General features: G+C 42.1%; 1 protein-coding gene across 5 annotated transcripts in view; it reads right to left on the bottom strand.

The window, feature by feature from the left end:
- The window catches only part of HELZ (helicase with zinc finger), a 294,520-nt gene that overhangs the window by 167,446 nt on the left and 101,074 nt on the right, over positions 1-26,000 (bottom strand). For all 5 annotated transcript variants that reach the window (XM_033960981.1, XM_033960980.1, XM_033960983.1 and 2 more), the window contains 2 exons: positions 19,420-19,687; positions 1,138-1,471 (listed from right to left, as the gene is read on the bottom strand). In XM_033960981.1, coding sequence (XP_033816872.1) covers positions 1,138-1,471; positions 19,420-19,687 — 602 coding nt within the window. The remainder of the gene's footprint in view (positions 1-1,137; positions 1,472-19,419; positions 19,688-26,000) is intronic.

Raw genomic sequence — 26,000 nt, forward strand, 5'->3', positions numbered from 1 at the left:
GTGCTGGGTGGGTCAATGGGGGTTTATGGTGTGCCAGGTAGGGAGGGGGGGGGGAGTTGCGGTGTGTTACCTGTCGCCGGTCCTTAGACGCGCGCATGCGTACTCTTACGTGCCACAGCCCGATAGATCAGGGATCAAGGAACACGGGGTAAGAGTGCGCATGCGCGCTTATCATTTTATTATATAGGATAGAGTTAAATAATATTTTTAAATACTCATTTCTTTAGGAGCATAGCAAAGGGGATATTCATCCGACATAGACTATGAGCTCCTTTTACTAAGGTGCGTTAGCGTTTTTAGCGCACGCACGGTACGCTTCTAGAATAATGCCAGCTAGTGTGCGCGCTATTCCGCGCGTTAAAGCCCTAATGCACCTTAATAAAAGGAGCCCTATGTTTCGCCCATAGGGTCTATATCAAGGTATTTCCCCTAAGTTGTGCCGGTTCCATGAATGCCACCGAGTACACTTAGGGGAAATACCTTGATATAGCCTCTATGGGCGAAACATAGTCTATGTCGGACGAACATCCCCTTTGCTATGCTCCTAAAGAGATGAGTATTTATAAATACTATTTAACTCTTATTATTTAATAATATTAAATGTTATACTATAAAAACTACTAAAAAGATTAAAGACCAATGACGATCTTGGTGCTATTTGATCTGTGTGCTTAAGTTTTGTCACAAAGCAGCACTGCTGAGGTCTATAAAAAGTAAAACTTGAGGTACTTGTCTGTGAAGTGAACAATTGTGGAGACCTTAAGAAATTATTATCAAGACTTTTTTTTCTCCTGGGTTTGTGGATGTCCTGCCCAAAACGTCCAACCTTAGACTTATATTCCCTATTGAAAATGTCCCTCCATGTCACCTCAATAAGGTTCAAAGAATTAGCACCATTAAAAGTAACAAAATAATGGATTTTATATATGTCACAGTATATGTTACTCTTTAAGCAAACAAAACTATGCAAGCACAAGGATCTGACATTAACAGTGAACCAGCAACATCTTTGTTTGGCGGAATAAAAATCGAAACAACAAATACCTCACCTCCCAAACACTTGTCTACTAGCTCCTCATAATATGGTACATTTCTTGATTTTGTATAACACAAATTGAGATTTAGTAAATACCATACCTGCATTTCTCGATCAGCTCGAAGCTTGAGTTCTTCACAACAATCCCTGCACAACCTTAGAAAAATGAAGTCTTTCGTTTTCTCCTCAATAATTGCTTCATAAACCTTCTCTTTGGTTCCCTGGGTCTGTACTGATTTTTCTTTAGTGACCGGCAATAAATAAACAGCATTGACTTTGGTCATCACCAGTCGTCCAGCCAAAGTGTCTTCAGAAAGAGTTTCAGTAAGCTTAAAGCGACCAAAAAGTTGTCCATTTTGAGCATATTTTGCACCTCCAGCCACGCCAGTGAGCATAAAGCTTGCTACAAGCTGCAATTGCACTTTTATGTTAAACCTATACAAAAACAAAGACAGCCAATGAAAAACAGCCCACTTGCTTTCAAAGTAACATGCTTGCAAGAAAATTAAAGTTAGCAAACTTTCTAATCGTTACAAATTATGGGGACAATTCTTTTTACATATATGCAGGGCTCACAGACCCTTGGGGGAAAATGTACCCATTAGTCTGCAAAGAAAATTTTAATTATAAAACTCCCCATACAGGTTACTTTTGAGAATTCGAATTTGGTTGGCTGGCTAGCATCACAAATACTGCAGAACCTGCAGATATTGCTACTAATGCAAAGTCTATGCAAAAAATACATATGTGAAAATTAAATTTTTGTACGTCCCTCAGGTCGCGGACCTGATGGGCCGCCGCGGGAGCGGACCGCTGGGTGAGATGGACCTCTGGTCTGACCCAGTGGAGGCAACTTCTTATATTCTTTACTAGTTCCATCTTTCCTCTGTCCATTTGAGGCACAAATAAAAAGCACCTGTGGTGTGGAATCCAGATGTGGAAGGCTATTTACACCTCCTGGCATTATCTCAGTAGCTCCCCACTTACCTGTGTGGTACTCTATTGTTTCTTTATACAGTTTTGATTTAAAGGAGACGAGGGATGGGGTAATCTGAATGGGGTGCAATACCTAAACATTCTGTTGATTTGAACAGAATAATAAAAGGGGTCTGGCCATAGCAGCATGCTGTACGTAAGCAAGGGAACAGTACAAATGCTTTGAATGGACTGGCCTAGACGATAGAACAATGTGTGAAGGCCAACTAGTTTGAATATAATGCCAATGAACTGATCTATAGATGTTTTTACATCAAGTGATGTATCCCAATTCAACTGTGAAAAAACATCTAGCTTGTTTGCAAAGGGAGCTAGTGAAGTTTAATTTGGGGAGGAACTGAAGTTTAAGATCAAAATGTTATACAATAATTTGCAGCAAGACAGGCTGGGTCATCTAGTCATAAAAAAATAACTAAACATGCTTGCTTAGATATTTAAGGGACTGGCTTTTGAATAAACAAGATTATACCCCACTACTGTCCCTCCACCCCCCTCTTGGCATTTCAAATATCTGTTACAAGCAATGAGTAAGGCTTTATCCCATAAACCAGTGTATCTCAAACTGTGTGCATTCTGAGACTCCAAGTGTGCCGCAGCACACTGAGGAAGAAGAGAGGTGCCTGCCAGCTGACTTCCCTCCATGGTACAGCACCAGCGCTGCCCGATTCGCCACAGGCCTGCATGTTTCCCCCTTCTCTCTAGCTTTCTCCGGCTTGCCCCCTGGCCTCCCGGTCTCATCTTTAAAGCTAATTACAGCAGCCTGCAGAGGATCGCTGGTAGGTAAAATGATTTTATTTTCAATATAGTGATTGAAGAGTTTATATCTGCTGTGTATATGAAAAATGAATGGAAAAAATTGCATTACAATTAGTAAAGGGGATGGTATCTGAGGCAGAGCTTGGGTGGGCCTAGGGAGGTCTATGATTAGGGTACTCAGTTGATATTTGTTAGACTTAGGGGGTACTTAGCTTGAAGTAGTTGAGAAACACTGCTGTAGGCAATCAGCTGGTGCCAGTGCTTCTCTCTGGCCCTCTTCCCTGCTGGCACTCCCTGCTGGCATCTCAGGGCCCATCTGGAGGGCCTCTGCACATGCACGGATGTCGATGTGATGATGTTACGCATATGCGTGATGTCATCACGGCAACGTCTGTGCACTTCTGGGGGCCTCAAGCCGTGGCCACTACCTTTAGTGTGCCCCAGCTCAAGAAAATTTGAGAGACACTGCCATAAGCCAACTAATAGTATCTTGCTCAGATCCATGAATGTGAAATGGAGAGACTAAGGTAAAAAAGTAAACCACAATCCCAACTGCACAGATCAACTACCACTTGGAGGGAATGCAGAACTTCTACCAGACAAGGAGAGTAAGATATTCCTGTAGCAGGCAAAGGGAGAAGTAACATTTAGAGAAAGAGGCATCCTTATTAGGTTTCCATGCAGAAGATCCCTGCTAGGCAAGGAGACCTATTTGAATATCAGCAATTAATGTACTTCCTTTACTCCCTTGATAGGAGAGGACTGCAATCATGACATAGAAGTAAACTGCAGGAATTCCTCAATGCTGAATCAACTATGCATGTCGGTTCACAGTGCAAGGCCAGCCGAAGGGAGACTTTAGGAGCTGTGCCTAGTCCTGAGCACATGGTAGCAGAGTTCTGAGCACATGGCAGAACAATGAGCGGAGAGTGTGCTAGCAGGAAGAAGCAGAGAGAGGAGCAGAGAAGGCGGTGCTAGCAGGGGAAGAGGCGAGAGCTAACTCCGCCCACCCCTGACATCACCAGCCAAACTCCCCCCATAAAAGGGGATGAGCCAACGGCGCGCAGCCGTTCGGCGCGCGGCGAAGGCGAGCGGCAAAGGCGCTCGCCTTAGCGAGAGCGCCTTAAGAAGAGCCTTAAGAAGAGCCAAACTACATAAGACAACGATACCTTACGGCAACAAGCGGACCTCTCAAACACACTATCCCTTCACCCTAATCGTACAGGCTCTCATACTAACTCACAGACAGCAACCCTCTCAGACATCTCAAACTCTCAGTCTCTCAGACACCCTTATCTTTCAAGCACTAGATACCCCAATCTTCCAACTCTCAGACACCCTAACTTTCAAAATCTCACACCTGCTCACAGACAGATTTTTCTAATTTTCCTAATTCTCTTCCTTACTGACAGGCAGACCTCAATTACAACTCAGCAATGGCAGGGAGGACAAGAAGCGCGAAGTCTACAATCAAGACCAGTATTCCAGTCGCTATGGGGATCCAGGAAGCGACCACGGACTGCGTGCAGAAGGAGGAAGACCCAGGATGGTGGACAGAGGTCTCTGTGCTGACCGAGACCATCCCCCAGCGCTACATTACAGTCTCTACACAGACAGAGGAGGCTGCGCAGCTGGATGGAGATCTCATGCAGGAACTAAGGAGCCTCAGGGAGGAGGTGATACGCCTGAGAAGCATCCGAGAGGACGAGGCCTACATCGACGGAGTCGTCCAGGAGCTGTCCCAAATCACCGAGCAGGCCCATGACAAGTCCATCCTCGAGACACCCAAATCATCAGCTTTGAAACCAACAATTGGGATACAGGAAATGGCTAGCGGCACTGACTCCTGGCAGCTGGTGACCTCCTCCACGGGCAAACATAGGAGACCCCCCCCTCTTTTTCAATCTCTTCATCTTCTCCTTCTTCTTACAAACAGGGCAGCTATACATCAACCCCTCAACTCGTCCTGCGGAACAGATTCCAGATTCTTCAGGAAGGAACTGCCGATGAGGAACAGGAGCAGGCCCAACACCCAGCTCCATCTCCAGGGACAACTGACCGGCTCCCCCCAAAGAAGCGCAGAGTAATAGTCATTGGGGATTCCATGCTGAAGGGCACCGAGGGACCAATTTGCAGACCGGATATGCAATCTAGGGAGGTCTTCTCTCTGCCTGGAGCCAGGATACGAGATGTCACCGCCAGTCTGGATAGACTACTCACGCCCCGAGACCACTTTCCTATGCTTCTTGTCCACATAGGAACCAACGACACTGCCAGGAACACACCGGAGACCATCACCAGAGACTTTGGAGCACTGGGTAAGAGGCTGAAGCAGACAGGAGCGCAGGTGGTTTTCTCATCGATCCTCCCAGTTAGAGGCAAGGGAAGAGCCAGAGATGAACGTATCCTGAGGACGAATGAGTGGCTACAGGGATGGTGCCGGGATATGAACTTCGGATTTCTAAACCATGGGGAAGCGCTACAAGGACTTCAGGGACCAGACGGACTCCATCTGACCAGTAGGGGTAAGAACGTCTTCGGACACCGACTAGCCCGCCTGCTTCACAGGGCTTTAAACTAGGTAAGTCGGGGGAGGGTACCCATTCACATATTAGTGCAGAAAGGAATTATCCTGATGAGGTGAGTCGAAACTCCGCTTCCATGTCCAAGGTAAGTACCCACATTGCAAACAGTTCTTTGGGAGTCACACCGACTCGGGTAGGATACGCCTCACAGGGACTTAGCAAACACAAGATATGGAGGGCCATGTATGTCAATGCACACAGTTTAGGTAACAAAATTCTAGAATTGGAGGCTGAAATAAGGAATGCCGACCTAGATGTGGTGGCAATATCTGAAACTTGGTTCACGTACTCACATGGGTGGGATATGGCTATACCGGGCTACAATCTACTTCGGCAGGACAGAGAGGGCAGGTTAGGAGGGGGAGTAGCTCTATACATTAAAGAGGACATCAAAACCACCAGGATCACAGATGTCAAGTACACCGGGGAGTCCCTCTGGGTAAACCTGGCAAGAGGAAGAGAAAAATGCCTGTATCTAGGTGTGGTTTACAGACCCCCAAGACAACTGGAAGACATGGACGCAGAATTAATTGAAGACATAGAGAATATCACTCTACGAGGAGAAGCTGTACTGCTAGGGGACTTCAATATGCTTGATGCAGACTGGAACTCATTTTCAGCGACAACCAGCGGTAGCAGAAGGCTCTTAACCTCCATAAAGGGAGCACGTCTCAAACAAATGGTAACGGAGCCCACTAGGGCCCAGGCGATCCTCGACCTGGTACTCACCAACGGGGAAAGCGTTTCAGAGGTCTCAGTAGGAGATACGTTAGCCTCCAGCGACCACAATATAGTATGGTTCAACCTTAGGAAAGGCTTCCCTAGATCAAACACGAAAACAAAGGTACTCAATTTCCGGGGCACAGACTTCGCACGCATGGGAGATTTCGTCCATCAGACGCTGCAGGACCAAACGGAGACCGATGATGTAGAAGCTAAGTGGTTAACACTGAAATCAACCATACATGAAGCAACTAGCCGCTTCATAAAATCAGTAAATAAATGACAAAAAAACAATAAACCCCAATGGTTCACCGCGGAGATCTCGCACCTCATTAAGGAGAAGAAAAAAGCGTTTCTCTCCTACAAGCGCACGGAGAAAAGAGAGGCAAAAGTAGAATATAGGACCAGGTCTACAGCGGTCAAAATGGCAGTTAGGGAGGCAAAACTTCGAGTGGAAGAAATTCTGGCAAAAAACATTAAAAAGGGGGACAAATCCTTCTTCAGGTATATTAGTGACAGAAAAAGGAACACAGGCGGGATAGTACGCCTTAGAAGACCGGACAGAATTTACGTGGAAGCAGATTCCGATAAAGCCGAACTACTGAATGAATATTTCTGCTCAGTCTTCACCTGTGAGGCACCGGGACACGGTCCCCAGTTGAAGGCAACACAAAGCACAGAAGATCCGTTTCAGAATTTTGAGTTCACACCAGGTGAAGTTTACAGTGAACTGGCAAGACTCAAGGTGAACAAAGCCATGGGACCAGACAATTTGCACCCAAGAATGCTCAGAGAATTGAGCGACGTCCTGGCGAAACCGTTGGCTGAGCTATTCAATCTCTCCCTAAGTAAGGGAAAAGTTCCCCTGGACTGGAAATTAGCTAATGTCGTTCCTCTGCATAAAAAGGGTTGCAGGGCAGAGGCTGCGAATTATAGACCGGTGAGTCTCACATCAATAGTGTGCAAACTCATGGAAACACTAATTAAAAGCAAATTGGACACGATCTTGAATGAAGGGAATCTTCGGGATCCCAGTCAGCATGGATTCACCAAGGGTAGGTCCTGCCAATCCAATCTCATCAGCTTCTTTGACTGGGTAACAAGAAAGTTGGACTTAGGAGAGTCTTTGGATGTCGTGTACCTGGACTTCAGTAAAACTTTTGACAGTGTCCCACACCGCAGGCTGCTAAGCAAGATGGAATCGATGGGGTTAGGAGAGACACTAACTGCATGGGTCAATGATTGGCTGAGTGGCAGACTTCAGAGGGTGGTGGTTAATGGTACCCTCTCTAAAACATCGGAGGTGACCAGTGGAGTGCCGCAGGGCTCGGTCCTGGGTCCACTCCTTTTCAACATATTCATAGGGGATCTGACTCAAGGGCTTCAAGGTAAAATAACACTATTCGCTGATGACGCCAAACTATGTAATATAGTAAGTGAATGCAGTTTACAGAATTATATGGCGCAGGACCTGCTTACATTGGAAAGTTGGTCCTCAACCTGGCAGCTAGGCTTCAATGCTAAGAAATGTAAGGTCATGCACCTCGGAAGCGGAAATCCATGCAGGACGTACTTCTTGAACGGAGAAACTTTAACTAGGACTTCAGCAGAACGAGATTTAGGAGTAATCATCAGTGCAGACATGAAAACTGCCAATCAAGTGGAGAAGGCTTCATCTAAGGCAAGGTAGATATTGGGTTGTATCAATAGAAGTTTCGTCAGCCGAAAGCCTGAAGTCATAATGCCGTTGTACAGGGCCATGGTGAGACCTCATCTGGAGTACTGTGTGCAATTCTGGAGGCCACATTACAGTAAAGATGTGCGCAGAATTGAATCAGTTCAACGGACGGCCACCAGGATGATCTCGGGGCTCAAGGGTCTCTCATACGATGAGAGACTGAACAAATTGCAGCTCTACACTCTTAAGGAACGTAGGAAGAGGGGAGACATGATCGAAACATTTAAGTACCTCATGGGACGTGTCGAAGTGGAAGATGATATTTTCTTTCTCAAGGGACCCTCGGCCACAAGAGGGCACCCGCTCAAACTCAGGGGCGGAAAATTTCATGGCGACACCAGAAAGTATTTCTTCACAGAGAGAGTGGTTGATCATTGGAACAAGCTTCCAGTGCAGGTGATCGAGGCAGACAGCGTGCCAGACTTTAAGAATAAATGGGATACCCATGTGGGATCCCTACGAGGGTCAAGATAAGGAAATTGGGTCATTAGGGCATAGAAAGGGGGTGGGTAAGCAGAGTGGGCAGACTTGATGGGCTGTAGCCCTTTTCTGCCGTCATCTTCTATGTTTCTATGTTTTTAAGCTAACATTGCTTTAAAGAGATCAAAGAGGTCATAGATTTGATATATCATCTTTCTGTGGTACAACCAAAGTGGTTCACATACATATATTATATGCAGGTTCTCTCTCTGTCCCTAGAAGGCTCAAAATCTAAGTTTTTGTACCTGGAACAAAGGAGACTTACCCAGTGTCCCTAGAAGCTGAAATAGGAATCAAACCCAGTTACAGTTTCTCAAACCACTGCACTAATCATTTGGCGGCTACTCCACTCCTGGTTTTACAAATTACAGAATGTAGGCCCAGCTAGGTACTATAGACTACTACATCATTGATCTTATCATTAGGATACTAAGAGGGACATTCTGAATTTTCAAAAACAAAGGCTTGTGTGAAAACTTTAAGGCTGTTTATAACTATTCTGCATGCTGTTTTATTTATTTATTTAAAATTATTTATAACCCGTCTATCCACAAATCTAGGCGAGTAACAAAATAACATACACAATGCACTAAAAACAAACACAAAACCACATTGCATACAAAATATAAAACAGAAGGATGTAATTTCTCAATTTGTATTTCTTATCTTTTAATTACTTTTTATTCATGAATACAAATTGTAATCAAAATGCTTATTTGATATTAAAAATTTAAACAGATATATCCAAACCATAATCAAATAACTTGAGGGACATTGGTTTCCTCACCTATTAACAGATAAAATGCTGTCTTCTGTTAATTTTCTCAACATACTGTTAGCACATCACCCTTTCACATCACCACCATTTTAATGTAATCTGTGAAACACTTTTATATTAGAACTAGTCTTTTAGCCCTTTACAATAACAGGTGCTAGAATATATGTCTGTCTGTCTTTTTTTTCTTTATTTATGTCTCTCTCCCCACCCCTGTCTTTTTCTTTCAGTCTCTCTCCCTCCCGCTGCCTTTCTTTCTGTCTGTCTCCCTGCCCCTGTGTCTTTCTTCCTTTCTTTATGTCTCTCTCCCCACTTCCCTGTGCAGCAGCCACAACATTCCCTTCCCCTCCATTTTTCCTCCCCCTCTCCACTTCCCTGTGCAGAAGCCGAAGCAGCATTCCCTCCCTCCTCCATTTCCCTGTGCAGCAGCATTTCCCTCCCCAGCCCACTTCCTTGTGCAGCAGCAGCAGTATTTTCCTTACCCTCTAGTTCTCTGTGCAGCAGCAGCAGCGGTATTTCCCTCCCCCTGCATGTCCCTGTGCAGCAGCAGCAGCAGCATTTCCCCTCCCCTCCTTTCTTTCCTGCGGTCTGGTGAGAGCAAAAAGATTTAGACATTGGCAAACTTTAATGTTACCGCTCTGTATTTCCCTCCCTCTCCATGTCCCTGTGCAGCAGCAGCAGCATTTCCCCCTAACCCCTTCCCTTCTCGCGGTCTGGCCGGCTTCCTTACCGGAGTAATTTTTAAGTTTAAAGGTGCCGCCGCAGCTCCTCTAACGATCCCCGCCTGCAACGGAAGGCTTCTCTGACACAGGTGCAGCTTGTGAGAGGAGCCGCCAAGGCACCTTTATACTTAAAAATAACTCCGGCAAGGGAGCCGGCCAGACCGCAGGAAGGGAAAGGAAGGGGGGGTGGGGAGGGGGAAATGCTGCTGCACCTTAGGGTCCGTGAGTGTTGGGCAGTTGTAAGAGGCACACGTGCTGCTGGTTAGCTGTACTCAACCCCTATTTCAACAGCGAAACAGCTCAAGGCTTTAGTGGAGGATCTCTGGGTGAGTCTCCAGAACCCCTGCATTGATTACTAAACTTGCCACGCCGATGCTGTAAATAAAGAGGGGGTGGTGTCTCTGCTGTTGAGCTTTTTGCCTTTCCCCCCCCCCACCCCCGATTGAGTAATAAATATCAGGAGGAAATATCTGGAGGTCCGCAAGTGTGGGGCAGTTGTAAACGCGCATGCACACTCCTGCCGGCCATGGACCTACTGATCAGGGATCACGCAGGTAAGTGAAGGGAGAAGAGGCCCAGTTTCTCTAATCTCTCACTGTACAGCAACTCCTCCAGCCCCTTAACCACTTTAGTTGCTCTTCTCTGGACCCTTTCGAGTAGTATCGTATCCTTCTTCATGTATGGCGACCAGTGCTGATCACAGTATTCCTAGGAGGGGGCTTACCATAGCCCGGTACAGCGGCATGATAACCTTCTCCGATCTGATTGTGATCCCCTTCTTAATCATTCCTAACATTCTGTTCGCCCTTTCGCAGCCGCCGCACATTGCACGGATGGCTTCATCGACTTGTCAACCAGTACTTCCAGGTCTCTTTCCTGGGAGGTCTCTCCAAGTGCACCAGACATCCTGTATTGGTGTATAAGATTTTTGTCACCTTACACTTATCCACGTTAAACCTCATTTGCCATGTCGCGGCCCATTTCTCAAGCGTGTTTATGTCATGTTGCAGGTCTTCGCAATCCTTCTGCATCTTCACCACTCTGAATAACTTCGTATCGTCCGCAAACTTAATCATTTTTTATCCGATGCTGCTCATCCATGTTGGCACTAATGATACTTCTAGGTACCATTCTGAACGTATCAAAAGTGACTTTGTGGCTTTGGGAGAGAAGGTGAGGTCTGTGAAAAAATAGCAACTGGCAAGATTCTGCACAACAGCAGCAAACAGGAAGATGCACACGTGTGGTAGTCTTCTCTGAGAAGCTCGGATGGTGTTACCCACATATGAGGATATCTGTATCCTGCTTGCCACCATAGAAATGCCTAACTGTATCTAAATGTAACTTGCCTTGAGCTACCAATGAAAAAATGATTTAAATCTAAATTAAATATTCAGGCAACACCGTCTTTTGTCTATCTGTTCAATGTGGTTTGTATTGTTTCAAAGAGTGAATCAAGAAATATATAAAAAGTTAATTTTTTACTGTTCTATTATTGAATATTTTGATATATTTTTGTTGACCTTTAATTTCAGCCTAATTCCTAATCCAAACCTGTAATGACCCTTCCCATGTATAAGACTTAGCTTTGTTAGATATCGTATCTGTAAGGCTAAATGAAAAACTAGGTTTACTTTAAATAACAATGGTGCCCTCTTGTGTATTTTCAGCTTGTGGCTACTAACTTTAAGACAAGGGATACTAATATAATTAGAAATGTATTTCACTAATATCTTGCAGAAATATTGCAGATTAGACAGTATTATTAAATTCCTGTATAGTGCATCATAAAAATACAGTCTTTAGTGTGGCTCCAAATAAAGTATTTGCCCTTAGTAATACTATATAATTCTTCAAAAGAAAATGAGGGAAATTAAATGTGTTTATCCAAAATATTTATCCAATTTGGCCAGCTCCACTAGTTCAGCAGCAGTGTCATGCACAAGGATCCCAACTAAATCTTCAAGTAACGAGGTCAACTTAATCATTAGGCAGACCAGGTGGTGTGCCTAATATCTGTTACAAGCAATGAGTAAGGCTTTATCCCATAAACCAGTGTATCTCAAAACTGTGTGCCTCCTGAGACTCCTGAGGTTCTGACAACCATATACTCAAAAAAAAACATCAATGTATACTACAGAATGACACAGGGACAAATTTATCCCTCTTTCTGCAGGAACTCAATTTTCAAGTCTCCGTCCCTGCTCCATTCCTGTAAGCTCTGCTTTAACAACACATGCCTCGAACACATGATTTTAAAGTGTTTGAGGCTTGTGCAGATGAGAACATAGCTTACAGGAATGGGAAAGAACTCATGGGGACAGGAAAAAATTTGTCCCTGTGTCATTCTCCAGTGTATTCTTTAAATTATAGAAAGTGTGTGTATGCACGTTAGTTATATCTATATACCTAAACATATAGATACAATGATATGAAAACTAAGTTTTTGCTCCCCTCCTGAATTACCTACCCTATCATTGCATGTATCACATTGAATGGTTTCTGATCTTTAAACAAAATGTATTACACAAATGACAGAGTTATAAATTGCATCATTTTAAGGAACAAATGAATCCAACACCCATAGCACGCACGTGTAACGGTAACTGTCTTCTTAGTTACTCGGTCAACCAAGCAATCAGATTTAATTGATAGATTCAGTGAGGCTTGATGGTAACCAGCCCTGTTGAATCTAAATCTCACTATATATCAACCTTACCATGACAGTGTAGTCACCACAAAGTTTCAACAAGAATGCTATAAAAAAAAAAAGACCCACAGTAACCATATAATGGAAAAGCTGTTAAATTGTATTTATCTGAGATATAAGATGCAACAACTTGTACTGGGTGGAGGAAAAGACTTCAAGAGCTCTGAGAGATAGGACTTTGGAACCTAGAAACATTCTTGACCTACTCACACATTAATGAGCCCTCATTAATCATAAAAACTTCCCCCATTTTGTGAAACATCCAATATATCTCACCTACTTTTCTTCTCTTTCCTTTTATACATTATCTGTTATATGCTTTTTTTCTATTGTTTGCTTTTTTTCTTTTTTGTTATATGTCCAACTCTTTTACTCAAAAATATTCCCACAATAAATATCCAAATAGACAAAGGGCTCCTTTTACGAAGTCACAGTAGCGGTTTAATGTGTGTAATAGCGTGCGCTAAACTACCGGCCGTGCTAGTCGCTACCGCCTCCTCTTGAGCAGGCGGTAGTTTTTCAGCTAGTGTGGGGGTTAGCGCGTGATTAAAAGTCACACGCGTTAAAGCCGCTTCCGCGGCTTCGTAAAAGGAGCCCAAACTGTTCCACTTAAGCTTTAATTGAGCGATTTTAGTAGTGGATAAAGGCAAACGGTACATATAATCCTCAGGTTTGCTGGCTGATAGAAGATCCAGTATCTACAAACATTCTAACCCTGATCTGAGCCATGATCAAAGAAAATTCCAGAAGAGATGAGAAAGAGAGTTGTTGAAATAGGCAAATAGGTGTACATTTCTCCAGGTACTTATAGGTATTTTAGAAAATGCTCTGCATTTGGCAGGGACTTTTGTACAATACCACCAGAACTGAGCAAGTCTTGACCTGAACACTTGAATTCCAATGTTGATGTTTTATATAAAGTGATCCTTTGCATGCACACAATTGTTGCCCTTCTGGTATTAAAATCAAAAGCTAGAAATCATGTCTGTTAAGAACACAAGATGCCATACTAGATAATTCAAGTCAAAAGTACCCAGCAGGATTCCCTGTAGATTCACTGTGGTCTTACATGTCATTTATCTTGTTTAAAATCCCATGGAGGTTTATTTATATTCATCTGGATGGCACCAAAAAATTCCTGCTTGCTAATTCTGGAGCATATAGCATTAACTGATTTTTGTTATAGGTGCTTTTCTTTCTAATCGAGTGAATCCAAAACTGCTAAAACTGTTCCAAATAAGATAACTTTACATGTAAAGCTGATTTTTAGTAGGGAACTTTGGGTGATGGACTCAGATCCTAAGTCTCAACCAATGAAAAATTTAGTGACACTATTCCTTAAAAATTACATTGTTGGCTCTGGTGACATCTATAGGTGAATTCTTCAACTGCACATTCTTCTAGTGATCCAGGTTACTGAACTATGAAGCAAAAGTACTACTGCTATTCATTCTTTCCTGAATAAAAGGAAATGCAATGATTAGCACAAAGCTTGATACCACTGATAACACAACAAAAATTAGCAAGTTACAAGCTTTTGATCAGAGCACTTCTACCATCCACTGATCAAGTCCTCAATGAATTGTTATTTCTTCTACATTATTTGTGTTGTACTCCATCAATACCTTGATACTGATGCAGAAGAGAGAGAATACCATCAAACGAAAAACAAAACAGGGAAAAAAATCTCCCTTATCTACTAATACAAACAAAAAACAAATAGAGACTCCAAGATGTTCTGTATAAACAGGTGAAAAATACATGAAATAGAGAAAACATAGAAACATACAAACATTATGGCAGATAAAAGTAAATGGCCCATCCAATCTGCTAAAGCATCCACTATCTCCTCTTCTCATGCTTTCTTGAATTCAGACAGCCTTTATCTCCACCACCTCGACTGGGAGACTATTTCACAAATCAACCACCCTATCTGTAAAACTATTTCCTTAGATGACACCTGAACCTTTCACCTCTTAACTTCATCCTAAACCCTCTCCTTCTGGAGTTTCCTTTCAAATGAAATTCACCTCATGCGCATTTATGGTATTTAAACATCTCTATCATATCTCCCCTTTCCCACCTTTCCTCCAAAGTATACTTATTGAAATCTTTAAGTCTATCCTAAATAGCTTATGAAAAGAGCACTGACCATTTTAGTAGTCTTCCTCTGTACTGACTCCATTCTGTTTATATCTTTTTGAAGGTGCGGTCTCCAGAATTGCATACAATATTCTAAATGTGTCTTACAAGGGCATCGGTACCTCCTTTTTCCTACTGGCCATACCTCTCCCTATGCACCTTAGCATCATTCTAGCTTTCACTGTCACATTTTCACCCTCTTTGGCCACCTTAAGATCATCACATACTATGAAACACCCAAGTCCCACTCCTCATTTGTGCACAAAAGTTCTTCACTCCCTAAACTGAATGGTTCCCTTGGGTTTTTTCAGGCCAAATGCATGAACTTGCATTTCTTAGCATTAAATTTTAAGTTGCCAAATTTCAGACCTTTCTTCAAGCTTCGCTAGGTCACTCCTCATGATATTCACACCATCAGGGATGTCTACTCTATTGCAGATTCTGGCATCATCTGCAAAGAGGCAAACCTTACCTGACAGCCCTTCAGCAATACTGCTTACAAAAATGTTAAAAAAGAACAGGCCCAAGAACTGAACCTTGAGACACACCCCTGGTAACATCCATTTCCTCAGACCGATCTCCATTGACCATTATCCTCTATCGCCTTCCACTCAACCAGTTCCTAACCCAGTCCATCATTTTGTGGCCCACCCTAGGGTACTCAGTTTATTTATTAGACGTTTGTGTGGAACACTGTCAAAGGCTTTGCTAAAATCTAAAATCACCACATCTAGCAAACTCCCTTCTATCCAATTCACTGGTCACCCAGTCAAAAAAATTGATCATATTTGTCTGATAAGACCCGTCTCTAGTGATTCAATGTTGCCTCAGGTCTTGTAATCCACTGGATTCCAAAAATATTACTATTCTCTGTTTTAAAAATGTTTCTATTAATTTATTTACCATAGAAGTTAAACTTTCCAGCCTGTAGTTCCCTACTTCTTCCTTACTTCCACTTTTATGAGGAGGGACCACATCTGCTCTTCTCCAATCCTGACTCTAAGAATCATTGAAAAGGTCAACAGAACTTCTCTAAATTTCTTCAGTCCCCTCAGATGTACACCATCTGGCCCCATAGCTTTGTCCACCTTTAATTTAGCTATCTCTTCATGAACACAATCCCTGAAAATTGATCAGGGTCTACCAATCCTCCCTTTCTATTTGTGTTTGTTTTCTGTGGTCCCACTACCAGAATTTCAGCTGTGAACACAGAACAGAAATATTTGTTAAGCAATTCAATCTTATCTTTATAAGCTTCAACTTATTTCTTCCTTCACTTTTGAGTTTTGATGCCACTTTTGAACTTCTTCCTATCACTGATATATCTAAAAAATGTCATCTCCTCATACAAGCAGCAGCGAGACCTACCGCAACCACCAAGAGCCCACAGACCCGATCCTGCCAGGAGTGTGAACTCCTCCCCCTGCAGTGCATTGGATAGATCAATCTGCCTGCTTTTAAATATCAGCAGCAGTGGAGATCAACTGCTTTTACATCTAAGCAGCAACGAGACCAGCCACAACCACCGAGAGCACACAGACCCGATCCTACCAAGAGTGTGAACTCTTCCCCCCATGCAATCCGCTAAGAAGATCGACTGTCGGCTCCGGGCGGCTTTCCCACAGAGGAGAGAATCCTGCATTCACCGTGGGCCTCATCTGGGGCAACCTCCTTGCCATGGGCATCGACTCGGATAACAAGTCCGAGATTTGTCTGTGAAGCTTCTGTTTACGTGCTTCTGGAACAAAGACACGGCATTCCACCGTGTTAAACAAGATCCCTAGATATTCCAGGGACTGAGATAGGACCAGGTGTTTCTTTCGAAAATTCATAATCCATCCTAGCACTGCTGCTACAGCTCTCTCTCCTTCCACCATGGATGGGGCTTGATCATCCAATTATCCAAATATGGGTGCACTTGCCAGCCAGCTCTGTGGAGGTGAGCTGAAACTATCACAACTTTGGTGAGGGTTTGGGGAGCCAATGCAAACCCAAAAGGGAAGCACCGAGAATTGGTAATGGTTTTCCAAAAAATGGAATCTCAGAAACTTTCTGTGCTCCAGGAAAACTTGAATATGGAGGCAAGCTTCTGTCAAATCCAGGGAGGCTAAGAACTCTCCTGGTTCCACCACAGCAATTATGGCCCGAACAGTCTGTATGTGGAATTAAGAAACTCACAGAAATGCGTTGACATATTTGAGATCCAGAATGGGTTTCCAGTCTTCTGAGCCTTTTTTGGGCATGACAAAGTGCATGGAGTATCTGCTTGAGCCCGCGTCTTTTGGCAACACTGGCTCTATGACTTGAATATCCACCGTGACCAAACCTTTTCTGCCCGGCCTTCCAGTGAATCCACAAACCAGGCAGAAAGAGAGTGGGCAAATTCTATATTGTACCCCTCTCAGACAATTTCCAGAACCCAGTGGTTTGTCATGATGGAGAGGGTGGTGGATGCCTGGAATGCCTTCCCGAGGGAAGTGATGGAAAGGAAACCAGTGACAAAATTCATAAAAAGCATGTGATAAACACATAGGAACTCTAGCTAGAAAATGAATGGTATAAATTAAAGAATTAAGGCAGGTACTGGATAGACTTGCAGAGTCTATGTCCCTTATATGTTGATTCAGTGTAGGATGGGCTGGGGAGGGCATCAATGGAAACTCCACTAACTTGAAATATGAGGACGCTACTGGCTAGACTTTATGGTAGGTATCCTGCAAACAACGAGATGCTTGGATAGGCTGGCGTGAGCTTGGACTGCAACTCCAGCATTTGGAACCTAGGACAGTACCAGGTGGACTTTACAGTCTATGACCCAGAAATATCAAAGAAAAGAGATAAGTTAATTTAATCATGTATTTTTAATGGGCATACTGAATGGACCATTCATCACTCTTATCTGCCATCATTTCCTATGTTCCTACATTATTTGTTCTCAGGTTTCCACATACTCCGAAAGCTGACCTTCAAACTTGAGAGGAGTGGCATTGGGCTTGGCGTCATTTCTGGTAGATACTACAGCACGGGAACCTAAATCTTGGCTCTTTCGATTCCTGGAGAATCTGTCTGGACTCTTGAAAGAATCTCTGCGTAGAGGCTCCTGCTGAAAAGGAGCTCTGGCCAGGGCCTCTGTCTACCTTTGGTCTGGTATCTGAAAGAGATGTTGATCTTGTACACTGGTCAAAAATCATCTAGGTCCTTCCCAAACAGCATTTGTCCCTTGAAGGGGAGTCTGCTCCGAGTGGTCTTGTCTAATTCAAAGCCCATAGGGGCTCTATGTGTCTTTATAAAATAGTGCTTTCCTGCCCTATTAATATAAGCACTTGTTATAAAATTACTCCTGAAGTGTCTAGATTTCAGATTAACCTTCCATAAGGTGGAAAAAAATCACTATGCCAATAACTTCCTTTTAAGTTATGTATGGGGAGAGTGTGACACAGTGGTTAAAAGCTACAGCTTCAGCACCCCAAGTCCTAAGGTTGTGGGTTCAAACCCACCCTGCTCCTTGTGACCCTGAGCAAGTCACTTAATCCCACCATTGCCCCAGGTACATTAGATAGATTGTGAGCCCACTGGGACAGACAGGGAAAAATGCTCAAGTACCTGAATAAACTCATGTAAACCGTTTTGAGCTCTCCTGGGAAAACGGTATAGAAAATTGAATGAATAAATAAATAAAAATAAAATTATTATAAAGCACTAGGAAATAATCTGCTAGATTGCTGAACTGTCTGCCAAATTCACATACTATCCTGCAGAGAATGACTACTGCATTATTCCATTGCATATAACAAAAGTAATCCATAGTTTATAGCAAATTATATTCATTGGACAAAAAGAAAAAAAAATCATAGCTTAAATTTTCCAGTTCATTTGTGTCTAGTATGGTATGAGGTATTAATACCTTTCAGATCCGCTAAGATTATAATACACTATTTGGTTGGGTAGGTACACAACTCCGAGCAACTATATTGTATTCAATGAGTCCTAAGACTTAAGACATAAAAATTTCCTAGAATATCCTTTGCAGGGATAGTGTGGCAGTTAACGAAAACCTTAAATCAGTGCATACTTAACTGAAGATATAGAAAGAGGCCAGATCTTACATCTTACTATATCAGCACCATCCATCACCTAGTGATTAACACAGTACAACATCAAACCTTACTTATGAGAGACAACCTGCAGTCTTCCATTTTCTCCTCTTAGGCCCTCTGAACTTAATGGAGTTACTAGGTCATCATTTCCTTTTATTTGAACTGTAGGCACAAACAAACTGAGTAGCAGAAAATTTTTTTAAAAATCCACTACATATAAAGTTTAGAAGAGTAAGAAGGAGGGTAAAATATAGCACCATTTGCAACCTCCCATGCTGATCATCACTTTGAGCAAATTCTGAACCATAAACATGTACCATACTAACAATCTTGACACAAAGGATCTGTGTTTGTTTCCATTATTAAAAAATAATGTAGCTTTCTTTGTAGGGTTAATTCACTCTTAATAGACCTATAGATATCTGACAGCATTAAGCCTCCTTCTGTCTAAGAAGCTTCTGGTTTTATCCAATACAGTGTCAATCCATTTTGCCATAAGTGTCTCCAGGTTTCTGTACCAACTTACCCTTCCATCAACTGGCCTAAATGATTATGTCTTTCCAAAACCAAACTAAGGAATATGCTCTTCAGACAAGAACACCAGACCATATGGACTTTCTTAAAAGAAGAAAATAAGGGCTATTAAAATCTTTACTTACTTGCTGACTTCCTTATACTGTGCTATTTCTTCAATGTACAACAGGTCATGTAACCTTGACTGGTAGTTGACCTTGGTTAATGATTTATCCAGGACAGACTGCGTAAAAAGCTGATCAGCCGAAAGAGGAATTTGGTATCGGATAAGGAGGCTCTTCTCTAAGTCAGTAATTTCATTAGGCTCAAAATCTACAATTGTCTTAGATGTAGAATCCCAACGTTTAGCTGTGGTTAGTAGCTGCTGTCGTGCATACATTAGATATTCAAGATCTGCATGAAAAACGAAGAAAGCATTTTAAACTTTATGCTATTTTCATATATGAGCAATGTTTCTCATTTTTAACTGCTGTGCTTTAAGAGCTCCATGGCATGACAAATATTATAATTATAGTGCAAGTATGCACTGTCTACTTAGAAATGTGCTACCTTAATCAACCACCCACAAATTGCAGAAATAGAAAGTGGTTTCTGAAAAGAGAAAAAGGTGCTCTCTCTTGGGCTCACTCTATTTCTTTGCAGCTGCATCACAGATTAAATTTCCTTTCAAACATATAACACTGAGAAGAATGTGTTAGGTGGTCAGACATCTAATAAATTATTTTTGCCCAAGTGAAGATTGGAAACCAAAGTATTCACATTGGACATGGGAACGATTACTTTTGGTTTTCAACAAAGACCAGTGTACTCACCAGAAAGTTTTATCAGCCTAATGGAATGAAGGAGTAGTGGGGTGAGGGCGGGGGAGTAATGTGTAGTAGTATAAATTTTTTTACTAAATTATTCGGGTGGTGTGTCCATTCAAAAGGTCCTAGGAAAAGAGTGAAACAGGCTCCTCAGTTCTAATAGGATAGGTAAAAATATGATACAACTCACATGAACCATGCTTTCTGAATTATTTCTCAAAACTATGTCTGATGTTGAAGCTATAGAGGCAGATTGCATTTCTATTAAATCACAGTAGAGCTTATTTACATCTTAAGTCTACTGCCAAGGTCAAGATTAATGGACAGAATTATAATATCCTAAGGGAAATTAATTGATGGACATCAGTTCTCGAACTTCCACAATTAAAATCAGACTACATAGTCTAATTCTCCTTGAAATTAATAAATTAGTGGTGTCTTTCCATAGCTTCATCACTCTTATGGTGTTTAATCTGCATGAAATGGATGACTAACTCTACATTAACCACAGGGCTTATTTTAAAAACAACCAAAGACAAAGTGACCTAGTAGTTAAGGCAATGGGCTAGAAAGCACAGTTACTTACCGTAACGGGTGTTATCCGGGGACAGCAGGCAGATATTCTCATATATGGGCGACGTCATCCACGGAGCCCAGTATGGACAGTTTAACAAGTGAACTGTCACTTTAAGTTGAAAAACTTTGCGACTGCCCGCACTACACATGCGCAAGTGCCTTCCCGTTGGCCTCTCAGTTCCGTAAACAAGCTAAGAAGCCAACCAGGGAGGTGGGTGGGATGTGAGAATATCTGTCTGCTGTCCCCGGATAACACCCATTAACTGTGCTTTATCCTAGGAAAAGCAGGCATGCAGCATATTCTCACATATGGGACTCCCAAGTTTACTGTAATGGGATGGAGGGAGAGTTGGCCAGATAAGAGAATTAAAATTATAATACTGCTTGGCTGAAGTAACCATCGTGTTTGGAAAAAATTCCAAAGAAGAGAGAGAGAGATGAACGTGTGAACTGAGGACCAAGTAGCTGCTTTGCAGATTTCAGCAATGGAAGTAGAATGTAAGAAAGCAACTAAAGCTGCATAGCCCGGATCCCATGTGTTATTATAAGATCTCCAAATTGCAGCCTATCCCGAACATAGCAAAAAAAAAATAATACAGGCCACAAGCCAAGTGGAAATAGTTCTTTTGGTGGCAGACCGACTCAACCTGTTAGTATAAAAAGAGGTGAGCAGTTGAAGTGATGCTTTATAAGACTGAGACCTTTGCAAATAATAAGCTAAGGGTCGTTTATAGTAAAAGGCATGAAGAGCTATCTGAGGTTTCAGAAAGATAACAGGTGACATGAGACTACCTCTGGAACAATGTGGAGAGACACCTTATCATGGTAAAAACCCAAAAAACGTGTGTCTGACACCAAGGTGTGAAACTGTCACAGAAGTAAATCAGAAGTGTTGGAGATAAAAAAATAAAAATTCCACTTCCTAAGAGAGGAAGTTAAGAAGAGCATAGGCCATTGGTTGAAATGGAGGCCGTAGCATACTGGAGAGAACCCGTAGAGGAGGTTTCAGAAATGGTCTGGTATTGACAAGTGCTTTCATAAACTGTCAACAAGAAGATGAATAGTCAGAATTTTAACAGTAAAATAAACATAGAAAACACTGAAAACCGTGAGGTGAAGTCTGACTGAAGTGATTTTAAGCCATGAGTTGGATAAACAGAAAAAATATTCCAAAACTGAAAATATGGAGGGTGCTAAAGCATCTTGATGATGAATACCATACTACACTGAAAACCATATTTTGTTGGAAACACTGCCATGTAGAAGGGATTCCTGGAGACATCCAAAAAGATTCTGAAAAGAGCAGAAGATCAGCGTCAGATGAGGTTATCTCGAATAGAAGTGTCAGATGAGACAACTATAGAATGGGATGTAAAAGAGATTTCGACTCTGCATGACAAGAGATGGCAAGATCCTTAACATAGTGTCTGAAGACAAGGATCCATGAGTAGTAAGAAGTTCTGATTGATAGCTAACACTAGTACTTAGAGGCCTCGTAGTTAAAATCACACCGGCCCAGTACCAAGGGAATGTATGCTAGCCTCAGCATGGTGTACCAATCTTCCTTTTGTAGGTAGGCTTGTCCTGAAACATGTACCGGTATCAGTAAATGAATATTCAATACTATCGGTGCAGAAGATGTCTCAATGCACATAGAAAGCTGAAGAAACAGTGGTGGTGGTGAGTGGTCTGAATCAAATAACTGAATGCTGAAGTGCAGCAGGTTGACTCGAAGTGGATGACTCAATAAGGATACCGAAGAGAAAAGTCAGCCTGTGAAGCTGGAACGCAATGGCATCAATGTATGGTCTGCATGAAGACTCAATGCTGGTGAGACCTTTGACACCTTGAAGTATGCACCAGTACTAAAGACTGCACAGCTGGTACCATCAGTGCAGCAGGTTGTCACGGAATGGTTGATCTCGATGCACACCATGAATGAGAGATAACCTGTGAAGCATCATCGTCATCGATAAGCAGTCTGCATCGACTGACTCAATGCTATAGAGACCTGCGATGCTTACTAAGTGAAGTATGCACTAGTACTATAGACTTGAAAGCCAGTACCATCGGTGCAGCAGGTTGTCCCGGAATGGTCAACTTCAATGCACCCCATGAAGGAGAGACAAACTGCGAAGCTGGGGAGCAACGGTATCAATGTGTGGTCTGCATTGACTGACTTGATGCTATAGAGACCTGAAGTATGCACCAGTACTAAAGGCTCAACAGCCAGGTCGGTACCATCGGTGCAGCAGGTTGCCTTGGTATGGGTGACCTCGATGAGGATACACACCGTGAAGGAGAGACAACCTGTGAAGCTAGGGAGCAGTGGCATCGTTGTTTGGTCTGCATCAAGTGATAAGGTAATAAGCTGGGTTTAAAAAGGTTTTAGACAAGTTCATGGAGAAAAGTCCATAAAACATTATTAGCCATTCAGACTTGGGAAAGGGGATGGGACTTGATATACCACTTTTTCTTTGTGGTTTACACAATCAAAGTGGTTTACATGGGGCAATGAAGTGTTAAATGATTTGCCCAGAGTCACAAGGAGCTGCAGTGGGAATTGAACTCATGACCTTGGGGTGCTGAGGCAGCTGCTCTAACCACTAAGCCACTCCTCCACCATTCATCTCTCATTTTGAGTAATAGGGAGTGAATCTACAGTAGTAAACGACATATAACTTTGATGGATGAGCACAAGAGAAAAAGAAAATATAGTGCCAATTTACTTGTGGTCCTGAAATTACTAACTCCTCAAATTTTATGCAATACTTTACAGCATTATGAGGGATTTTTCCACCATTTTATTTGTCAGCATAATATCAGCTGAAAAAACTAGATTGACCACATTATTTCAAGGCCATAAATTGTGAATATACCTGAAAAGCTCTCTAAAAAGGTAAAATGTTTGGTGATCTAGACACACCACTCTTTATGCCACAGCTATCCAAATTTGTTAAACATATACAGGAGCCTAAGTTACCAGAGCCTAAGTTACCAAACTTTACTAAGGTTGTGCAGTTACCACACACTAACTGATGAAATTAAAGCCTGATAACTGCAAAATCTCATACCAACTGTTGGGGGTGTACCCAGCATGTAGATAATGCAGAGTACATTACATTAGTGATTTCTATTCCGCCATTACCTTGCAGTTCAAGGCGGATTACATCCAAACTAAAACAAAATTACATTCAAAATTTGAAGGAATAGAATAAGCGATGACATAGAATTTTTAAGGTAATATATATTGGGTAAAGAGTTACCAAAGGGAAGTGGAGGTCTTTAGGAGATAAGAATAGGGTGAAATTATGGGTTTTAGATAACGTTTGGTAGATAAAAGAGTATTAGAGAGATCTAAGGGTAAATAGAGTGTTGGATATTGGGTTGGGATTGGTTGTGCTGGATAGGTTTTATGTGTTTTTTGAAGAGTATGGTTTTTATGTCTCTCCTGAAGGCTTTGTAGTCTGTAGTCGAAGATAACAGAGTGGTGATTTGTCTGTCCAGTTTAGCTGCTTTGGAGGCTATTAGGTTATCATAAAGCTTTTTTCATTTGACATCTTTGGATGATGGGTGAGTGAATAGTGAGTGGGATCTTCTGTGTCTGGTTGAGGAGGATTGATTTAGTCGGTTATTCCAGTAGGTTGGGCTTTCTCCGTTGAGAGCCTTGTAAAGTAAGCAGTAGAATTTGAAGTGCACTCTCACTTCTATTGGAAGCCAGTGCGAGTCATGGTATGCCTCTGTGATATGGTCATATTTTTTTAGGAAATAGACAAGTCTCAGGGCTGTATTCTGTATTGTCTGCAATTGCTTCATCATAGTCGCAGGACAAGGTAGGTATAGTATGTTGCAGTAGTCTATCATCCCAAGGATAAGAGATTGTACCAATAATAGAAATTGCTTCTTTTTGAAGAATGTTCGGATTTTTCTTAGATTTCTCATGGTCATGAACGATGCCTTTATTATTTTGTTAATTTGGGGTTGCATGGTGCAACCTCTGTCAATTGTGACTCCTAGCAATTTTAGTGTAGGTTGTATTGGGTATGAGATCGAGTTTATTACAAGATTAGTTAATGTTGGAGTTTTGTTGTTTTCTAGTAGGATGAAATTTGTTTTGTCAGGGTTAAGTTTTAATTTGTGCTCTGTCATCCAAACTGCAACTGAATCGAGAGTTTTGTGTATTGTGCTTGTCATGACGGGTTCTGGTTGGTCGAAGGGTAAGAGAATAGTGATGTCATCTGCGTAGCTGCATGAAATTATGCCATGATTATCTAGGTAGTAGCTGAGGGAGGCTATGTATATATTGAATAGTGTAGGTGATAGGGGTGATCCTTGGAGAACTCCGCAGGGGTTGGACCATGGTTCTGATTTTTCTTGCATTGTTTTGACTCTGTACCTAAATGTAAACCACTTACATCATAAGTGATATATAAATACCTAAATAAATAAATAAAATGTTATCACACATTAACTACACAGCAGATGACGGCTACAAGTTTTGAGATCATATATATATATGTATATATATATATATATACCGAGAGCACACAGACCCGATCCTACCAAGAGTGAGAACTCTTCCCCCCATGCAATCCGCTAAGAAGATCGACTGTCGGCTCCAGGCGGCTTTCCCGCAGAGGAGAGAATCCTGCATTCACCGTGGGCCTCATCTGGGGCAGCCTCCTTGGAGCGGCTGGGGCACGGGCAGTGTGTCTGGGAGGGAATGCATGGATGGGAGAACATCGCAGGGGAGGAGACATAGGCATCTCCCCCTTCTGCTTCTTTTCCTTTCTCTTCTCTCTTCTACCTTCCAAATTATTTAGATCAATGCTGTCTTGTTAAAATATTTATTTTATTTTTATTTTTCCTCTAACTCTACTTTTCACTTCTCTATTACCCTCCAGGTACTTTAGTTAGATTGTGAGCCTTCGGGACAGTAAGGGAATTTTTCAAGTACCTTTCTTATTTCTAATCTTAATGTATATTTTCTGTAAACCGCTTAGAACCTAACGGATGTAGCGGTATATAAGAAATAAATTACATTACAAATTACATTACATATATATATATATATATATATGAAATCTGATGTATCTCTGTGTATGTGTATACGTATGTATGTTCCAACATAACTCTGAAACGCATGGACAGATTTCAACCAAACTTGGTATACATATGGCTTACTATCTGAGAAAAATACTGTGGGGGTGGGAATGGGGTGACATGTAAAAATTATCAAAAACAAACAGATATTAGTGTCTAACCCATAGTTTTCGGGCTCGCTGAGATGAATACTGACACTCCCGATGCCGTTTAAGTCCAAG

Source organism: Geotrypetes seraphini, chromosome 10, assembly GCF_902459505.1.
Source record: "Geotrypetes seraphini chromosome 10, aGeoSer1.1, whole genome shotgun sequence".
NCBI classification, from domain to species: domain Eukaryota; kingdom Metazoa; phylum Chordata; class Amphibia; order Gymnophiona; family Dermophiidae; genus Geotrypetes; species Geotrypetes seraphini.